At 40.6% G+C, this 18601-nt stretch overlaps 1 protein-coding gene across 1 annotated transcript in view; it reads left to right on the plus strand.

The window, feature by feature from the left end:
• The window catches only part of RNF175 (ring finger protein 175), a 29112-nt gene that overhangs the window by 8927 nt on the left and 1584 nt on the right, over positions 1–18601 (plus strand). The window contains 8 exon segments of the mRNA XM_054595675.1: positions 530–538; positions 5066–5211; positions 8549–8656; positions 12914–13046; positions 15028–15076; positions 15079–15147; positions 16635–16644; positions 18024–18125. Coding sequence (XP_054451650.1) covers positions 530–538; positions 5066–5211; positions 8549–8656; positions 12914–13046; positions 15028–15076; positions 15079–15147; positions 16635–16644; positions 18024–18125 — 626 coding nt within the window.

Consider the following 18601-nt stretch of genomic DNA (forward strand, 5'->3'; position numbering starts at 1 on the left):
ACTATAGGGAGAGTAAAATAGTGGGGTTTTTGAGGGGTTTTTTTGTTGTTGTTGTTTTTTTGGACACGGTTGCCAGTGGTTCAGGGAGGGAAAGAGGATAAACAAATGAAAAAGTTATTTCAGGGCAGTAAAATTGATCTGTATAATACTGTAATTTTGGATACAGACATTATGCATTTGTCATATCCTAATGAACTACGCAGTGCATAGAAATAGACCTTAAGGTAGGCAGTTTTTAAAAAATCATTTAGGAGATTGGGTTTCCCAGGGAGAAATGCAGATGTTGACGAGAGAATGTAACTGCATCACAAATGCAGGAAACAACCTGACTGAAGGGCACTGGGGGTTAAGGTGTTGCTCCAAGTACCTTTGGAAAGGAGACGAATCTGTGTAAGATTAAGGCACTGGAAACTGAACACAAGCACTGTACCCTTGTTGACAAAATTGTTTCCCACGAGGGTACAAGTTAACAATTCTGATACTGCTATATATGTATACTGGGATGAAAACATTCTGTAAATCGTGGCAGTTGGTGGGGGTGGGAATTTACAGATAAGCAAAAGGAGGAAGTTTAAAAAGAAGTAGGAAATGCACACAATAATATATGTGAACAGCTTTGTCCACCAATTATTATTTATACATTTATTTATACCCTGAAGGTATTTTTATTACACATAAAGTATTATTTTCACATTATTTCATGCATAATTTGGACCATGTACGTCAGAGATGAGGGACTAATCCAAATAGCTCAGAACATTTTCAGATACATCTTTTAACAAATATATTTATCCTCTGGAGTGATCATTTAAATTTTCTAGGCAGATGGTGCTCTGTGGTCTGTAGAGTCTGTGTATATCAGAGCAGCTTAGTGTAAATACATAAAGTGAAAGAACCAGGTTATTTAGAAAATAAAGTTTAAAAATATAATATTAACTGCTCTTAACAGACACCAAAAAGTGCAGAGAAAGTAGATAGAAAGTGAAAAGTTCTTGTTTGGTGTGGGATACTAAAGTAAAGACCTGGATGTTTCCAAATACTCATATTTTAGCATAGCATAACATAGAGCATCTGGATATTTGAATTTCTCTCCAGTTGAAATGGTGTAGACATAAGCAGAGCCTCAAAGTTAAATGATTTCTAAATGATTTTAACAGCATTTAATTAAAAATAAAATTCCATTCAACACCACTCTCTTCACCTTCTTTTATATATCCTACTTTTCATATCTGCAGGAAATAGTGGGGAGGGTGCCAAAAAAGAACCCTCCTCCTTCCCTTCAAATCATTAGAAGGCCTGATGACTACACACACAGAAGCTGGGTTTCAGACACACTGATAATTTGCCTCAATACACTGGCAGATCATTTGCCATAGACTGAAACACTGCTCTATTTAAATCAAACTTCCTGTCTATTAATAGCTGTGAAACACTAGACCATAGCACTACTATACCAATAAAGTATTAGGCCTGTTAAATCTTTTTAAAATGAGGCAAGGCACAAATACATACATACTTAATGTAATATTGCAGAATCTCCTTTAACAAGTTAAATAGTAAAGTCAGCAGTCTGAATTGATTTGAAGATAGAAATCTGGACCAAATGAATTTCTAAGATTCCTCCATATGCCACAATTCCATAATTTTACTTATTTGGTTTATGTCCACGCTTTCCTTCAATGCCTTTGTACCAATAGCACAATATTTGTTGGAGTCATTTATGTACATGATGATTTTCTGCTCACCTCTAGCATGCCCCTGCTCTCCCTCCAGCCCACCCACACAAACACACACAGACACGTGAACAAATGGCTGCAAACACAGTAGTATGGGATTTGCTGTGCAAAGGAAACGAACATCACCTTTTTTGTAACTTCCCTTCCTCCCTTCCCTCCCTCCCTCCCTCCCTCCTTCCCTTCCTTCCTTCCTGCCCGCCTGCCTTCCTCATTGTGTGACACATTCATCATCCTGTACAAATAGACAAATGAAAAGATATCTTTGTTTTGTCTTAACCTGCAATTCTTTTCCGATTCTTTATGTGCATGTAAAATAAAAAGCACGGTACCATCGGGCAGCATCTGATTCATCGGGACATTCCTCCTGCCATGACGTGTGGGTGGAGAATGTGGGTGATGGGATCCAGATGCAGGGCTGCCCTTGGCCAGTCACGCAGATGTGTTTTATATGCACATGCCCAGATGGTGACCCCTCTGGCATTATTAATGTGTCCCAGTTGCCAGGCTTCCTCCGTTGCATGCATGCCCCTCAATTTCACATATTTCATGTGTTTATTTATGAGGCACAACATTCCTACATTTCATATGTAGCAGTTACTTTTAAAAATGAGAAGTTTTAACTGCTCTGGAAATTGATAAAGAATCTTTTAAATTGCTATGAAATGTGGCCCTCATTTCAAAAGCACTTTTCCATACAATTATTGAATTCATAGTGCAAATTTCTGACCTTTTGCCTTGGATGTTGAGAAAATGTGTGCTGGGCTTACACTTTAAAGGTAGTTAAGAAATTAAATACTTGCATACAGAATACATTAAAATGACTTTTTTGCTTTCTTTTTATTTCTGATCTCCAAGGCCTATTTTTAAAAAGTAGCATAGCTATACATTTGAACATTGTTATTCTCTGTTCATTAAATCCAGGTATCAAGTAAGAGAAATTTGGGATCTTCTAGAAATGGGTTGTACTTATAAATCCACAGGAAAAAAACTAACTTTATAAATATATACTCCAATCGTCACTTCAAACTATCATAGATTGTAACTCCACTGATTTGAAGAAGTAGATTAGTCTCGTAAAGTTTGATTTATAACCTAAAGTATAAAATATAGGAGCACGGTAGTTGCATTGAATTAAAATGAACTGACTCAATTTTTTTATTTAAAAAAACTTTAGCATATTTATGGGGGAAATAAAAAGATGAATCAGTTTCTTAAAATAGAAAAATGAGAAATGCAAATGAAAGGTGGAGTTCATGTCCATTTCCTTCTTTGATATCAGAAGTAATGCACTAAAAATAATTCAAAACCTATAATATATCATAGGTAACTATCTCCCTTATAAGCAAAAAGGAAATGAAGGACTAAAATACTGATGAGATTTTTTTTAAGGAGCTGCACACTCTTGCCATCAACAGTAGACAGCCAAAGTTGTCAGTGCTAAATATTAAAGGGACCAAATCTTGTCTTGGTCTGCTCTCATGTGCTTTCTGGATCTCATGAAAACTACTCTACTTCCTTAAGGAAAGCCTGTTTTTCCTATTTGGATATCTATATCTATCTATTTGTACCTAGATCTATATATCTCTATTTCATAAACAAAGTTGCGAACCCATTCAGTAGCTTTGACCATACTCACAAAGTAGGGAGGAAAATTAAAGCAATTATCTGATTAATTCAGGCAAGAATAAAGAATATGTATCCTGAAAGTACTGCCTGGAATTTGAAAACAAACTGTAGCGTATAGCACATTATATCTTTAGATAGTTACCTCAGATTTGCTCCATGCATAGTTTTGTTTGAATGCATATGTATAATAACAACTGTGTACTGTTCTTGGAAAGATTTAGAGCAATTCTAAGATTTCAGATCCAGGTTATAGGGATGAAGCACTAAAAAGAGAATGAGAAGCCTGGGAAATGTCTTCTTATTTGACATAGATGGAAGAATAACTGTGACCTTGCCTTTTTCATTTACATCTTGAAGTCCTATCAAATAATTTTGGTTATTGACCTTTAAACTATTATAACCAAGATCTCATTAAAGAACCCAAAAAATACATCCACAGACTTTTTTAAAAAGCCACCTCTTTTTATCACAAATACGAAGAGAGTAAAGAAAACAAATACGTGATACCAGTCTTTTTTATACTCAGATGACAAGCATACCCCAACAAATATCGCTGTATCACTGGCAGACATAATCAATCAATTATTATACTGTTTCCCACAAAACCAGGGCCTGGGCCATTAAAATCCTCCTCAACAGACCATTGCCAGGTGCAACTATCAATCAAAGTCTATACCTGAGACAAAACCTCATTGCCATTCCCCTCTCACGCTGAGCAAATAATAGGTGGTTAGCCTAGATGTGATAAAGCATAAAAGACCAAAGATTATTGCTATTGTCTAAACCTGCCTGCTTTTCACAAGAGAGGCGGAAAGCTGGTATTAGGCCTGATCTAAAGGAGTGTCAGACACTGTGGTAGCCATATCAAGTCACTGGCCCACAGCCCATCAGTGCAGTCCTCCTTTCTGCCACATGGGCCTGAGGCCAGCCAACTTACAGGGCCATCTGAGGCTGCTTGGAGCCAGGTCATTGGTACAGGCCACAGAGGGTTATACACAGGGGACAGGACATGGTCTGACCCACACCTTGGGGTTGCCTGGAAAAGGCCCCAGAAACCGAAGAGGAGAGCCAAGAAGCACACGGTGGGTTGCAAATCTGCTAAGCAGGGCTGACGTAACCCCAGAGCTGGGATTCAAGGGTTAATCCTGCAGAGTGCCCTGGGACCACAGACAGAAGTGGTCCCAGAAGCTGCCCAGACACCACTTCCCGCTCTGAGATCACTGCATTTGCACACGTGCCCATGGCGGTGACAGCAGCCCCTGAGCCCCCGGCGGCCGTGACCTCCTTGGACCCCGACCTCAGCACAGGCAGGCAGGACAGGCATCGGTGTCTCCAATTCCGCGGCCAAAAGGAGGCTCGCTTGTCCAAAATCGTAATTGTTCATGCCTAAAGTGGCTTTCATCTGAAATATCCAAAAGAAAGGAGGTGTCAGAAGCTGGATAGTTTGGATTATTTCCCATTCGAATTTTCAGATAGTTGTGCTGATCCGCTGCGTAACTGTGCGTGTTCAGAACAGTCTGCAGATGGGCGGGGGGCCCGCGGAGTGTTACAGACCCGCGATTCCGCCCCCCCCCACCCCCCCCACCCCCCGCCGCCCCGAGCGGCTTCGGAGCCGTTTACTAACAGACATGCCATCCCGGGCCCTCAGTCACTGAAAGAGACTTTCTGTCCATTTTTCCAACAGCCGGTGACAACTGCAACAGCGGTTGCAGATGTGGGTTGTCCCTTTGTATTTCACAATAAAACTTTACTGGTGGCGGTTTCTGTCAATGTGGGACATGTTCTCGGTTATTACCAGTTACATCCTCTCCAGAGCTGCCCGAAAGCCCCTCTCCGGGAGAACACCGCGGTAGGTATTCCATTCCTTTCCTTCCGCCATCCCTTTGACTGTAAACACTAAGAAGAATAGTTAATGTCCACTTTCCCGGATGGGGGGAGGGGGAGGATGCCTTCAGTAACAAAACTATTAGAGTTGCTATGCTGCTGTTAGTTCACATTCATTATTTAATGGTGATTCAGACATGCCTGTAACATTTATTACTTTAGATAATAGCTAATGAAGACTAGGAGAAAGAGAAGTGAAACTATTAAGTTTTCTAGAGCACTATTTGCATATTTATTTTTAACACAGCATTTTGTTTTATTACAGAAGTCACGCACATTTAGTAGTAGAGCAAGAGTTAGAAGTCTGTATTTCTAACAACTATGCATGAGGTTTATATGTGATAAATCATAAGAAATGGACAATTTATTACTCTCATAAAAATGAGGCTTTAATATTCCATTGATACTTTTAATGGCGATGTCAGCCTCTTAATAGTTATATAATTCCATTCTATCATTCACAAATCTTTCCGGAGTGCTTGTAATGTGCCCACAATTGCTCTCGTTCTCCTTGTTCTTAGATAAGGATTGAATCCAAATCCGTATAAAACTGAAATGGGATCAAGAAAAAAATCTATAAAGTGTTTAATGGTAATAAGAAAATGTCAAATTTTGATCTTCATTGGAAAATAAATTGTAAACACCTGTGAAATATTTTATGATTATTTAGCCATTCAGATGTTTGTTTTTATCTAAAAAAAATTAAAAAAATTTTTAAAAAAGGGGTAGCAACGAAACCAACTTGTCCTTTTAATATGGAGAAGGAAAAATATACAATGAAAGAACTCAGGTTGATAAATGTAATGATAAAGATTGAAATTCAAACAAATGAATTCAGGCTTATAAGTATTGTAGCTGAATCCCACTTTGGGAAGCGTTTTAGGGTGGTGGTAGAAGGCCTTCTAAACTGGCCAGATTGAGGTCCCAGCCTTTGCAGGGCCTAGTTTCCCCATCAACAAAGAGGCAGCTGGCACCCTTCCTCCTTCTCACAAACTGTTATAAGTTATGTAAGACTTGTGAAGTGATCTCAGTTTTGGATGAATTGAAATGTACTTCTTCATCTCCTGGAGAGAATCTATTTTGTATTTCAGTGAAAACAGTTCACGCAGTCCTTCTGTGCATATCTGCTCATTCAATGCAGACAAACTTCACTACAGGAAATACCCGCCATGCTGCCTCATTAGACCTAGGGCTCATATATCTCAGATGGCCAGGTCCCAAGCCCTCTGCCTCTCATGCCCATAGTGTATCCACTTCAGCTTCTTCCTGCCTGCAAAGTTCTGAGCCCTGCAATAGTCTGACAACCAAGGGATTCCACTCACATATTAAGCAGCTCCAGCTGCCATTTGAAGAGAAACAATGGGAGAGGCTAATTAAGGTCTCTTTTCTTCTAGAAAAGCAGTAAGAATAAAGAAACTCTTATTGATGAGAGGCAGTCGCCCTAAGGATCTTCAAGGATCTTTGCTTAATCATCATTGTATAGTTAAGTCACACCTCAGCGATTTTCCATTTGGAAGAGGAGGATTCATTGCAGGCTAGGAAAGCTAGTCCAGCAAATGTGCATGGTGCAGAAGGCAAGTCCAAGGGGAGTGGTCTCCAGCACCAGCGTAGTATAAAACCCAGCTGTTCCTCCCCCAGACTACACCAAGCCCCACTGAGGGACTGAGTGGCAGGTAAGCAGAGGTGGGTTTCCTTTCCACTACAGTTGGGTTGTCCGTCAAGCAGTGCTCAGGTTCAAAAATAGGCCACACATGGCCACAAATAATGCTCCTATTCACATCAGTTCCAACCCAAGGCTACCTTTCCTTTGTGGACACTGCTCTGAAGCATGACCACAATTTCTTTTCTGGTTTAGCTGTAATCAGATTAGCAAAGGGCTTCTGGGCTCTAGGAACCTGTATTCCTCCTAAGATTTGGAGGCAATATTTGGAAAATCTAACACATCCATAACAATAATATGACATATCGAGCATGTAATGTGCCAAGTCTTTGAAACATCAATACATTATCTCAGACAATCTTGAGAACTATTTTAGGAGCTGGTGTTATCTCCCTCCCATTACAAATGAGCGATCACAGGAAGAAATGCTGCGTAGGTTGGCCAGGGTCCCACAGGTAGTAAGTGGCAGAGCCCAGAATTAAGCCAAGGACTACTGGAATGCCAAGCCTCTGCCCCCAACAGCATTATGTGACCTAGTTATATCAACAAACCATTTTGCACAGAGAAACACTGCATTTAAAAAAGCTGTTAGTCAGGAACACTGCTGATGCTGGCACCACCTGGAGAAGGGCCTTTTGGGTAGAGAGAGGGTAGGCGGAGTGTGCGTGGGGTTCAGGGAGCCCACTCTGGTGCCAGCTGGTGCTTCTGGGTGGAGAGGGAGGCCCTCTTGGAGTTGGCCATTTTTCCTGTCCTCACCCCTTTTAGCAGCATGAACTCCCACCTCAATCTGGCTGCACTGAGCAAAGATTCAACCAGTTGGCCCTGGCCAATCAAAAGGACCAATCCCCTGGCCCACTGAGTCCCTCTGACCCCAAAGCCCGCTCTGGCCCCTGTAGAGATGACACAGTCTCAAAGGGATCTGAGCCACCTCGCATGAGCTTCTGGCTCCGTGTAACTCACAGCTGACGCCTCCCCTGGGCAGGGTCACACCTGGAGGCAGAGGTGCCCCACCCCCACCCCGCCACCAGACAGCCCTTGCATGTGAGTTGCTTGAAGCAGGGAAAGCACTTCAGCATAAAAATGATGTAAATAACAACTCATTTCTCCGGCTAGCCCACAACCCCCATTTAAACCATCGTGTTTCAGAAACCCTTCTGACTGGAACTCACTGAAGCAGACATCTTTTAAGATCGCGTCAAAACTTTACATCAGAAATATCATCGAACTGAATTGTTGGATACAATCGCTTCAACAGGGAGGAAGCCAAGGCAGGTGAGAGGGCTGGGGACAGGGCTCTAGGGGTCATAGGTGAGAGGGTGGGCTCAGGTCTCTGCAGTGAGATTCTCAGTGAAGTTTGGTGTGGAAGGCAGGGGACGGGTTTCAGGAGGACAGAGCAGGGACTGAGGGGCAAACAGGGTCTCTTGCCACTGTTTGCCCTTGAGAGCAATGGTCTAGCCACCCCCAGTATATTAAAACTCTGGATTACTATTGAGTTTAGCTGATATAATATACTTATAGTCTTTATACTACATAATAAATAGAATTTTAGAAACTAAAAATTGACTTATGACAATGTTTGAAAAAGATAAAACACTTTATAATATATCATGCTCTGTGTTTCTCCCTATTTTCCACTCCACAGTTTGGTCTACAAATGGTTCCTTCTAATCTACAAACTCAGCTATGCATTTGGTGTTGAGGTTAATTTGGCTATCATATTTACAATGAGTGGACTCCATTTATTTTTCAAGGAAGTATTTCCAATGAAGACCTTAATATCACCCAGCATTTGCTTGTAACATTCACGTGGTCAAGTTTTCTGTAACTAGACCTGCATTTGGCCCTATAATTTCCTATGCACACATTGTTTCTAGTTGATTTCACTGGTATAGTAGATGTCTTTGGTGGAAACCAAAAGAAAAGTAAGAGAGAAGACTACAGAATAAAAATATTTTTAAAAAACAACTGAGCTTTAGTGCAACAATGAATTTCTGTCAATGTTTTTGAAAAATAGATTTTCCAATATAGTTTTAGATTTTCAGGGAAATGTTTCATTCTAGACTATATCTACTATGAATGAAAAACACATAGTACAGCATTTTTAATTTAGCTACAATGAATTCCAAAGTAAAGGTCCATTTTCATCAATTACTTCATCATTTGTTTATCATTTTCTCAAAAAACTAAGTTGGTAAATCCAGTTATTAAATATGCTTTGAAAATATAAACTAATTTCAAAGAACTAATACAAAGTTTTTTCTTTTCTCCTAATTAAATATCAAAGACCTTAATAAACTCAATTTCTTTCCTTTTGTTCAAAAAAATGATTACTATATATTAGTAAAATGATACTCAAGCAGAAGAATAATTTCAGGGTCATTTAGCAGTTTCCCACATTTAAGTTTACTGGAATAAGATACTTCTTATTTACTTGCTTTTTTAACACCCCTCTTTACTCCCCCTAGAAAAAGAATATTCCAAAGGAAGTTATATAGCCCAATAATCCACATGAATTATTAAGAAGATACAAATGCTTGCAACAACTTTTATGACAAAATAAGTATTTTTCATTTTCTGATTCTCTTATTACAAGTACATTAAAGCTAGCACATTCTCCATATGCATATATTCCTTTTTCCCAGTACAAGTATGATATGCATTTTGTTATTTAGTTTTTCTCCTTGGCTATATATGTTTACTTAAACATTTTTTAAAACTATATTTGTTCAGGGCACAAAGAAACACTATTATTTACTGCAAACTTGCCATTAAAGCTAAAGCATTTCAATAGCAGCCAAGAAAAAAAAAATGGATGTGACATTCCCAGATCACAGAGCATTAAATGAATTTAATAGCTATAGAAAATTTTTTCTTTTAAAATAGGAAAAAGATACTTCTATTAAACTTCATCATCATACTTACAGCATTATTATACTGAATATTAACTTTATATGTCATGCAAAACTGTGCTGTCGTTGAAGTGTGTTATTAAAAGTAGAAAGACAGGAGTGACAAAACCTGCTTGTGTGCCCTCAAAATGCATACACACATATATATGTGATTTAAAGAGAAACTATACTTGACCTGCAAGTTTAAAAGATCTCCATTAAAAGTAGGCCTACATTGCCCTACCATAAAAATCTGAAGTGTCATTTCCTTCTCTATACCTTCTTCCTTAAAACTTCCAGAATTATGCTATCCATAGAGTAGCTGCTAGCACATGTGACTACTGAGCACTTAAAATACGAGATAAGACATGCTGTAGGAAAAAATATACACTGGATTTCAAAGACAGTATGAAAAATAAGTTTTGTATTAACTACATGTTAAAATGATACCATTTTCATTGTACTGGTGAAATCATTTCATCCATTTCTTTTGACCTTTTTAATGTGGCTATTAGAAATGTTCCATGTCCTATGTATGTCCAGTCTATATTTTCGGTGGTCAGTACTGCTCTAGAATTTTGTTTCCAGTACCCATGAAATCCCCTTTGCTGGGGACAGTTGGAAAAGGAGGAAACTGAGTGCTTAGAAACTGAAAGAGAGGTAGAGATAACAGAGCAAGAAAATCTGGAGAGAAATAAAGCTTCCACTGGGAGTCCGGTGGCCAAGATGCCCTGTGGATGAGGTGCTCCCTGGCAGAGCTCAGGCTGGGTCATCAGCCTGTGTCCTCGAAAGGGGGTTCCAGACTCACCACAGCTACGGAAAGCAGCGCAAGTAAAACGTCCCCAGAATACCTGTCAGATTGATGTTATTCTGGGACGATGATAATAGAAAGGCTGAGATCAGCGACGCTTTAACTCATAAAACAGGGACGGCAATGGGAGAGACAGCCAGCCCTGGTGGGAAGGACTCTTCCTATGGCAAGAGCGCAATCCAATTTTTTACGCATTTCATGAAACTTTCGGGCCTATCATTTTCTAACAGGAAAGGAATAGAAAGTAAATGTACAGAGCTATTATTTGCTAGTTTAAGACATATAAAGACACTGGTTGTGTTTTTTTTTAGCATACTGTCTATATTACTTTTTCTTAGTGAACACAAGAATATGTGTAAGGACTTTTATTAAATCACTTGAAACTACAGTTGTCCCAACACTATTATCTCATAAGATTTTTAAGATCCTTAACCATGACTTTTCCTACAATGAAGCCTATGAAGAACTTAACCCTTTAGGCTGGGAAGGAATTATTTTTTTCCCTGCTAAGTGTTGTTGATCATCATTGCATGGAGAGTCTCTTCTGTGGAACCATGAAGTTTGTTAACTATGCTTTTTGTCAATACCTGCACCCCTGGACTTGGAGGGAAGATAACCCTCACTCCTCCCCACTACCCTAGTTCTCAGATATACCCGGCAAACCTTGAAAGGATGAAGCTGCCTCCTATGTTGGCAATTCCCAATTCATATCACCAAGAGACATGTACCCTCTAAATCTACAGAGCTCTCTGCCTTTATATTTCTTTCTCAAGTTAACAGAGCCCCAAAACACCTAGAAGAAGGTTCCAAAAACAGACTACCCAACTCCTGTCCACTCCCCACTCTCTTCCCGATTCAGTCACATCCACCCAGGCCCACTGCTAGTATTTGAGGCTACTGACAGATATAACAAACCAAATATGCAATGATTAAGATTTAGAAATTAAATTAGAAGCTAATGATTCACTTTTTTAAAAATATTTTTTAAATTTATTTTTAGAGAGAGAAGAGAGGGAGAAAGAGAAGGAAAGAAACATCAATGTGCGATTGCTTCTCACATGCCTCCAAACTGGGGACCTGGCCCACAGCCCAGGCATGTGCCCTGACTGGAATCAAACCGGCAACCCTTTGGTTCTCAGGCCGGCATCCAATCTACTGAGCCACACCAGCCATAGCTAATTGTTCACTTTTTAAAGAGATCTTTGGAGGTGCATCTGTAATAGTGTCAACAAGTTTTTCTAAAAAGAGAAAAAAGAGGAGATTATAATAAAGAATTCTATTATATTTGAACTATAATCCAACTTGCAAAAGAAATTTTTTTTTACTAACACATGACAACTATGGTATAGTAGCAAAAGGCCTCAAAATTTGAGGTTGATTCTTATATCTACCTCGAATATTCTTGGGTGAGATAAGGTATTTGAAATCATTCTATAAGATCTGAGGTTGGCAGCAGGGATTCTTGACCGTAGCTGTGTTATAGAGTCACCTAAGTAGCCCCTAAAAAGGACTGCTGTGCAACCCACCCCAGGCCACTTAAGTTAGAGCCCTCAAAGGTGGACTCTCATACCAGTACAGCTTTAAATCTCCTGGTTGATTATAACCTATACTTAGGGCTGAGAACCATCACTCTTTTAAAGAGGTCTGGAATGCCACCTGCCCATTGAGCTACCGGGGGCCTAGAGAGCTCCAAAAAGTATTGCTGCCCAGACCCCATCCCCAGAGAGACCAATGTACTCGGCCTTGGGAATAGCGGGAGGATGGAGGTTTTTACGAGCTGCCCAGGTCTTCCTGTGCTCAGCCCAGACTGACAGCCCTTGGTTAGAACCAGCTCGTCTAAGGACTGCAGTCCTAAGAAGTATTTGAAGGCTTGCTTAAGAATTACTTTGTCCAGCCATGGCTGGTGTGGCTTAGTGGATTGAGTGAGTCACTGGTTCAATTCCCAGTCAGGGCCCAGACCTGGGTTGCAGGCCAGGTCTCCAGTTGGGGGTGTGTGAGAGGCAACCACACACTGATGTTTCTCTCCCTCTCTTTCTCCCTCCCTTCCCATCTCTCTAAAGATAAACAAATAAAATCTTTTTTTAAAAAAAAAGAATTACTCTGTCTACTTAGCACTGAGTGGTAAAATTTGAGGGAAATTTAGAGAATTTAAAATGTTTTCATTAACAAAAAGGAAAACTACAGAATTCAATGGAAAAAAAATCCCCTCAAGTTTCTATTAAGTGGCAAGAAATATTCTCTTAGCTGCGACTCTCTCCTGTCCCCCAAATGCCACATTCTTATTTCCTTGTCCTGTTGTTTTAAACAGAATCAAGGCTAGGGATTCCGTGGATTTTGGCACTGTGTCTCTGTGTTATGGCTTCTACTATGGCATAATGGGGAGAGATTTTGCAGAGATCTGCTCAGAATACATGGCTTCTCCATAGGGGCTTTTATTCTTTGTAGCCCTTCATGGTACATGGAGAAATGGTCTCATCTTACACCATATTTACATCTATTTCCAGAAATCAATAAATCTTTTTTGGTTCTCTCAACCCAATTGTTCCTTGGATTCTCCTTATACCAAAAAATTGTCTTTGCTAATGAATTAGAAAATACATTTCTTACTGATATAAAGTGGTTAAGAAACAAGGCATCTTTTAAAATAAAATACACCAATTATTTGGAAGAAACCATATCTAGGATAACCCAGTTGCCAACATTTAAAGAATTAGTAAAATTTCAACAATAACAAAACCTTTTATCTCTGCCTAATGCAAATAAAAGCCATATTTGATGCACCTAAAACACTTTAGAATCAACCAGTGCTTCAGGGAACTACTCATCATAAAGATCAGTTATTGTTATATAGCATTTGAAGATGTAGAAGATATAAAAAGTGTGCTAAATAGATTCTGACTGTATATAGTTCCCTGAAATGAAAAAAAAACAAAACAAAACTAATAGTTTTTGTAACTCTCTTAAAAATAAAACTCAGAACAGGCATACTTTCCAGTTCAATGGATTTCAGACTCAGATACTAGGAGCATTTGTCCGTGTCTGACACATGCACCTCTCTTCATCCCAAACCAGAGCCTCCAGGGATGACTGGCGGTTCCAGGAATTCTGCAGCTATGTCCTCTGACGGTATGTTGGTACACAGCAGATCTGAAGAAGAGAACCTAGAGTGAGTGGCAAGAGTGAACTTCTGGGCTCTTCTTCTCTCTCTCCATTTATGGGGCAGGACTGAGGGAACATTTCCTTGATTTCACCCCACCCCATCCGCCCTTCCCCACCTCCACAGGCACTATCTTACCCTTTTCCTAGAGCCTGCAACACAACTTCTGTGGGAAAATGCCGGAACAAGACACCTCCTGGAATTCCTCTGCCATGTGCCATCTCTGGGCCAGCTGCCTTTCTTATAAGGCGGAAGGTCAACAAAGGAGGGAGCATTTTGACACCCAGTTCTTGCAACAAAAACCAGAAACCATACTCCTTAAAAAAAATTCCCAGGGCCTCTTACATTTGTTTATGGACAAGAGAGAAAGAGAAGGTTCTAAGTCCCCTCTTCTCCAGGGGGCCAGGAAGAAGAGATTTAAGCTGGTGAGACATTCAAGTCTTTAAGCACCAACTTTCTGGAGATGTCTCACCTGGTCCCAACCCATCCTCTGCTACCTTCACTTTAGCTACTAAGTACTGGGTCCAGCAGAAGCAAGGCCTGCTTGAGTGTGGTTGGTAGGATAATAATATGAGTGTAATCATTTACAGTTTTAATTTGAACATTTCAGCTAAAATGTCATATGGTGTGCTTGAATGTGATATTGTTAAGTTACAGAATTACATGCTTGTGATTTTGTGATAAAAAATTTTGTAATAAAAAAAGGGGGGGTTATTTGTGCCAGACCCTGTATATGAATGCACTGCCTCAAGCCATTGGTACAACCACTGGCAACTTGAATTGACAGCATGGTGTGTGTGTGTGTATGTGCGCGCGCGCACCCGCGTGCACACGTGCATTATAATCACATGGGAACTAAAAATACACAGATGCACGGGTGTACTCCAGAGCTGTGAAGCAGAACCTCCATGGGATTAAAGAGCATGGCCAGTCTCTGACTGGATAAGCTCGAAAAGCTTCCTGTGTGATTCTGAGCTACATCCCTGAATAAAAACTGTTCCTCTTGAAGGGTTGCTTAGTCGGGAGATTAGATTTGTGGTTATATTTAGCAATGTATTTTGGGCCCATCTGGGGTTCAGTGGGTTTTTGCCTGGAAACCTCACCCCACCATAGCATCTTTCCTATGGGAAAAAGTGTTCCAAGTTCTAAACCAACGAGGAAGCGATGAGGACTCCACGTCCTGCAGCCTGGCAGTGTCTTCCCTGTGTTCGGAGAAGGGCCTATGCTCTCCTTTCCAGTGCTGCTCTGTGCCTTTCCCCAAACAGTTCTACAGCATCAGCAGGATGCCCACACGGAGCTTGTCCGACAGCATCTGTGCTGTGGACAGAACATCCCCGTGGAGCTGGATGAAGAAAGGCTGAGTGAAGACATCCACCAGCTTTCCTGCAGTCAATGCATCCTCCTCATGGGAAACCATTTGGCCTTTAGGAAGCAATATCGGGAGGCAGGTTTCAAGTAACCTGTATTGGGTGTAGGCGATGGCACCTTAGGGAAGACCGTCTCGTCACCTTCCGCCTGCCCTCTTCTCTGCCTCCCCCATCTCCTCTGCCTGACTGAGTCCCAAGGCCTTCTTCCTGCTTCCTGTCTCTCTTTCTGAGACTTTCTGGTCATCCCTGCTGAAGACTGAACTGCTCATTTCAGGTGAACCTCCTCCTCCAGCAATTTCCTTTTTAAAAAGGAATCTTAATGCCACAAGGACCCAAAAGCTGCAGCATCTGTACAGGATGCTGGCTGGGAAAGCTGGCGAAGCCAGAAGTGAACAGGCAGCCAAGGTCCAGGGAGAGAAGGGGTTGGGGGTGAGAAAAAGGTAACGTTTCAGGTGCAGGGAGAAGCTAGAACTGTCTGGGTGGAGCCCCGTGTCTGAGTCTCCCAGGACCAAGGACAGCAAAGTGTGTTTTGCCTGCAGATAATCCTGGGAACCTGCTCCTGTCATTGGCAGTAATGGGGGCAGAGAGGATAACACCACAGGCAGCAGGACATCCTACATTACAAAAGGAAGGACCAAAATGTGAGCACCTAGTTCTTGGACCATTTAGCTATGAGCTCCCTGCCTATGAGCTGCTCTACTCCAAATAGCCATCTCCCGGCTGAAAGAGATTTAGGCGTTAAGGACCAGACAAGGCAGGCCTGGGAACCAGCACTCTCTGAGCACCCAGCAACCATGGAGGAGAAGCTCAGTATGTGGAAAGATGCTGGGATCAAGAGCCTCAAGCGAGACAGCATATAACTCTGGATGCCAAAGCTGGGTTTAGGCTAGCCAATGATTCTTTTCTAAATACATAATACTTTATTTTACAGTGTAATACCAATTTTACAGTATTACTATACACTCAGTTCAAAACTCTGGCATTCTGAGGTGCTTCAACCATCTGTCTCTTGCCTCGAAGCTCACCTATCTCAGTCAGTAATACCCTAGATGGGCACCGCTTATGATTCAGTTCTGTTTAATCCAGACAGATTCCACTTACTCAATCCTGAGGGTAAAAAACGGGATCAAATGCATTTGAAATGTGATAGGAACCTTTACTCCAACATTTTAGCCTTTACATGTGAAGGTAAGAAACAAAGATATCCCATAGGGAATTCTATGGTGGTTTTTCCATGTGATACCCTTCCCAAAAAACTATCATTCTTCGTAGAAATTTTCCAAGTCTGGCCCGAGTTTTAAATGTGATTTACTTTTCAAATGTTGGAACAGAGCCCCTGCTGCCTTTTGCAAGTGGAAATATTTCCTCTCTCCACCTTTAAAAGCCCTTAGGGATTGTTGTACATGTGTGCATATGTAATCCAAAATGTAGTTATCTTTAAATTTGCTTTGCAGGGAGTATTATTAATGGCCCATTTTAGCATGAGTCATATTAGCAAGGAGCAGGCAACCATGAGTCATATTAACAAGGCAAGGGCAGAGATCCGAGTATTGCTCTGTGGCAAATCAGCGTGGAGATTCTGAAGATGAAAGAGACTGTTAAAGAGGAGGTGGATGTTTCAGTGCTGGCTCCAGCCCTTTTTGAATGAAGGGCCAAATGAATTTTGGTTCAGAATCTTTGTTGTAATACAATACTTTATGTTAACCTAAGCATATTGCAAAAGCAACCCAATTCCAAGAACATAAAATAGTGGAAAGTCTTTGTTGCACACTTATCTGATATTGAGGAATTATTCACATAGCCTTGACTTGTCTACACCTTCACAATCCTCCATTTGTTAGGGAGGGACGGGCCTTCTGTATCATTGCTGTTCTCATGGGTTTATGAAGGCCAGCCAGAAAATCATGAGATCTTGGTCCAGAAAGCCATTGGGATCAATGACTGTAGAAATAGATAAATGAATAGGATCAATCTCAGTATAGTTAATCATTTTTCCCAAATCTACAATGTTGTGAAACCTGGGAAAATATGTTTGCAAAAGTAACTGGCGCTGAGTAATTTATTCAAATATTCCTTCAGTGGATAGGCACTTAGGCACTGCCTAAGGTACTGAGGACAGAGATGAATGAGACATAGCATGTGGTCCAGGAGAGACACATAATAGACAGAAAGGTATGATACAGAATGGTACATGCTCTCATAGGAGTAAGTCCCTGGTGCTGGGGAAACAAAGGGTTCACTCTCTACTTTGGAGGCAAAGGGTCAGACTTTCTACATAAGGAGATGTATACAGATGAATTTGTAAATGCCTAGGTTTATATTCTATTAAAAACAACTGGCTCCTCATCAGTAAATTTAAAAGGCTGAGAAAAAAACATAAGAAGCTAATAGATATATTTGTAAGTTCATGACCACAAATAATTTAAGTTCATCTAAGTGCCTAAGACAAGTCTGATTGCATGTCGATAATGAGTAACGCACAAAAGTAGAACAGTGAAATACTACGGGAAGTGCATGAGAAATGCACAAGAAGTAAGGCAGAGAAATAAGATGATGTATTACTGTAAAAAGGCACTTTCGCATTCTTTATCTAATATAATTCTTGTGAGACTTAAGTGAGGCACGAAGAATAAGTGAGGCCAAGAAGTTTGGTAAACTGCTCAGGATCATGAAGCTGTTGCAGCTCCAACACCAAGCTCACAGTCCCTGGTGGGGAGGGGTCCACCGGCCCCCGGAATCTCCCTAAAAAAGTCACGTGCACCATCTCGTCACGACTGACAGCTACCCTCTCACCCTCCACGACTCCCCGCTACAGACGGGATCATTTCCATCGTGTTCTCATGAAGCAAACCTTGCTTTTCATATACAGAAACTTCCCTAACAAGATGCTGAAGCTTTCATGAACTCTGCATCCAAGGTTAGTGCATTGTTGGTAAAAAGCAGACTTGCCCATACTGCAAAGAGAAGGTTGATTTGAAGAGGATGATCAGTAACCCGTATCCTTTAAAAACAAAAGTTATAAAATATTATCTTAAGTATTTCTGGTGAAGCATTCTTCAGTCTAAACTTTCATTGTCTTCATTGTAGTTACAGCAGGAAACTTGCTTCTTTCCCTAATCACCTATTTCATCAGAATGATTTATTGGCTTCTTTCTTTTCTCCTCTGTGCCTACTACTATTCTGGTTAGGAACTTAAGCGCCAAAAAAGATACATTGTACCCTTTATATTCCATATGTGCCACTATATGGGCTTTAGTCCAATGTGATGGTACATTGCAAAAGATAAGTAAATATATGGAAAGATTATGTAGATAGATGGTGGACAGATGGACAGATGAATGATAAGTAATGGGTGGATGGGTGGGTGGGCAGACAGATAACTTGGAATTTAAATTTTAAAAGCTCCGAATGTAAATTAAAGTATAAAAAGGTATTTTTAAGGTGTACCAAATTTTATTACTTCCATTAATGA

Source organism: Pteronotus mesoamericanus, unplaced genomic scaffold (genome assembly GCF_021234165.1).
Source record: "Pteronotus mesoamericanus isolate MK-2021 breed Mesoamerican mustached bat unplaced genomic scaffold, CSHL_Meso_final contig_163, whole genome shotgun sequence".
Classification (NCBI taxonomy): Eukaryota; Metazoa; Chordata; class Mammalia; order Chiroptera; family Mormoopidae; genus Pteronotus; species Pteronotus mesoamericanus.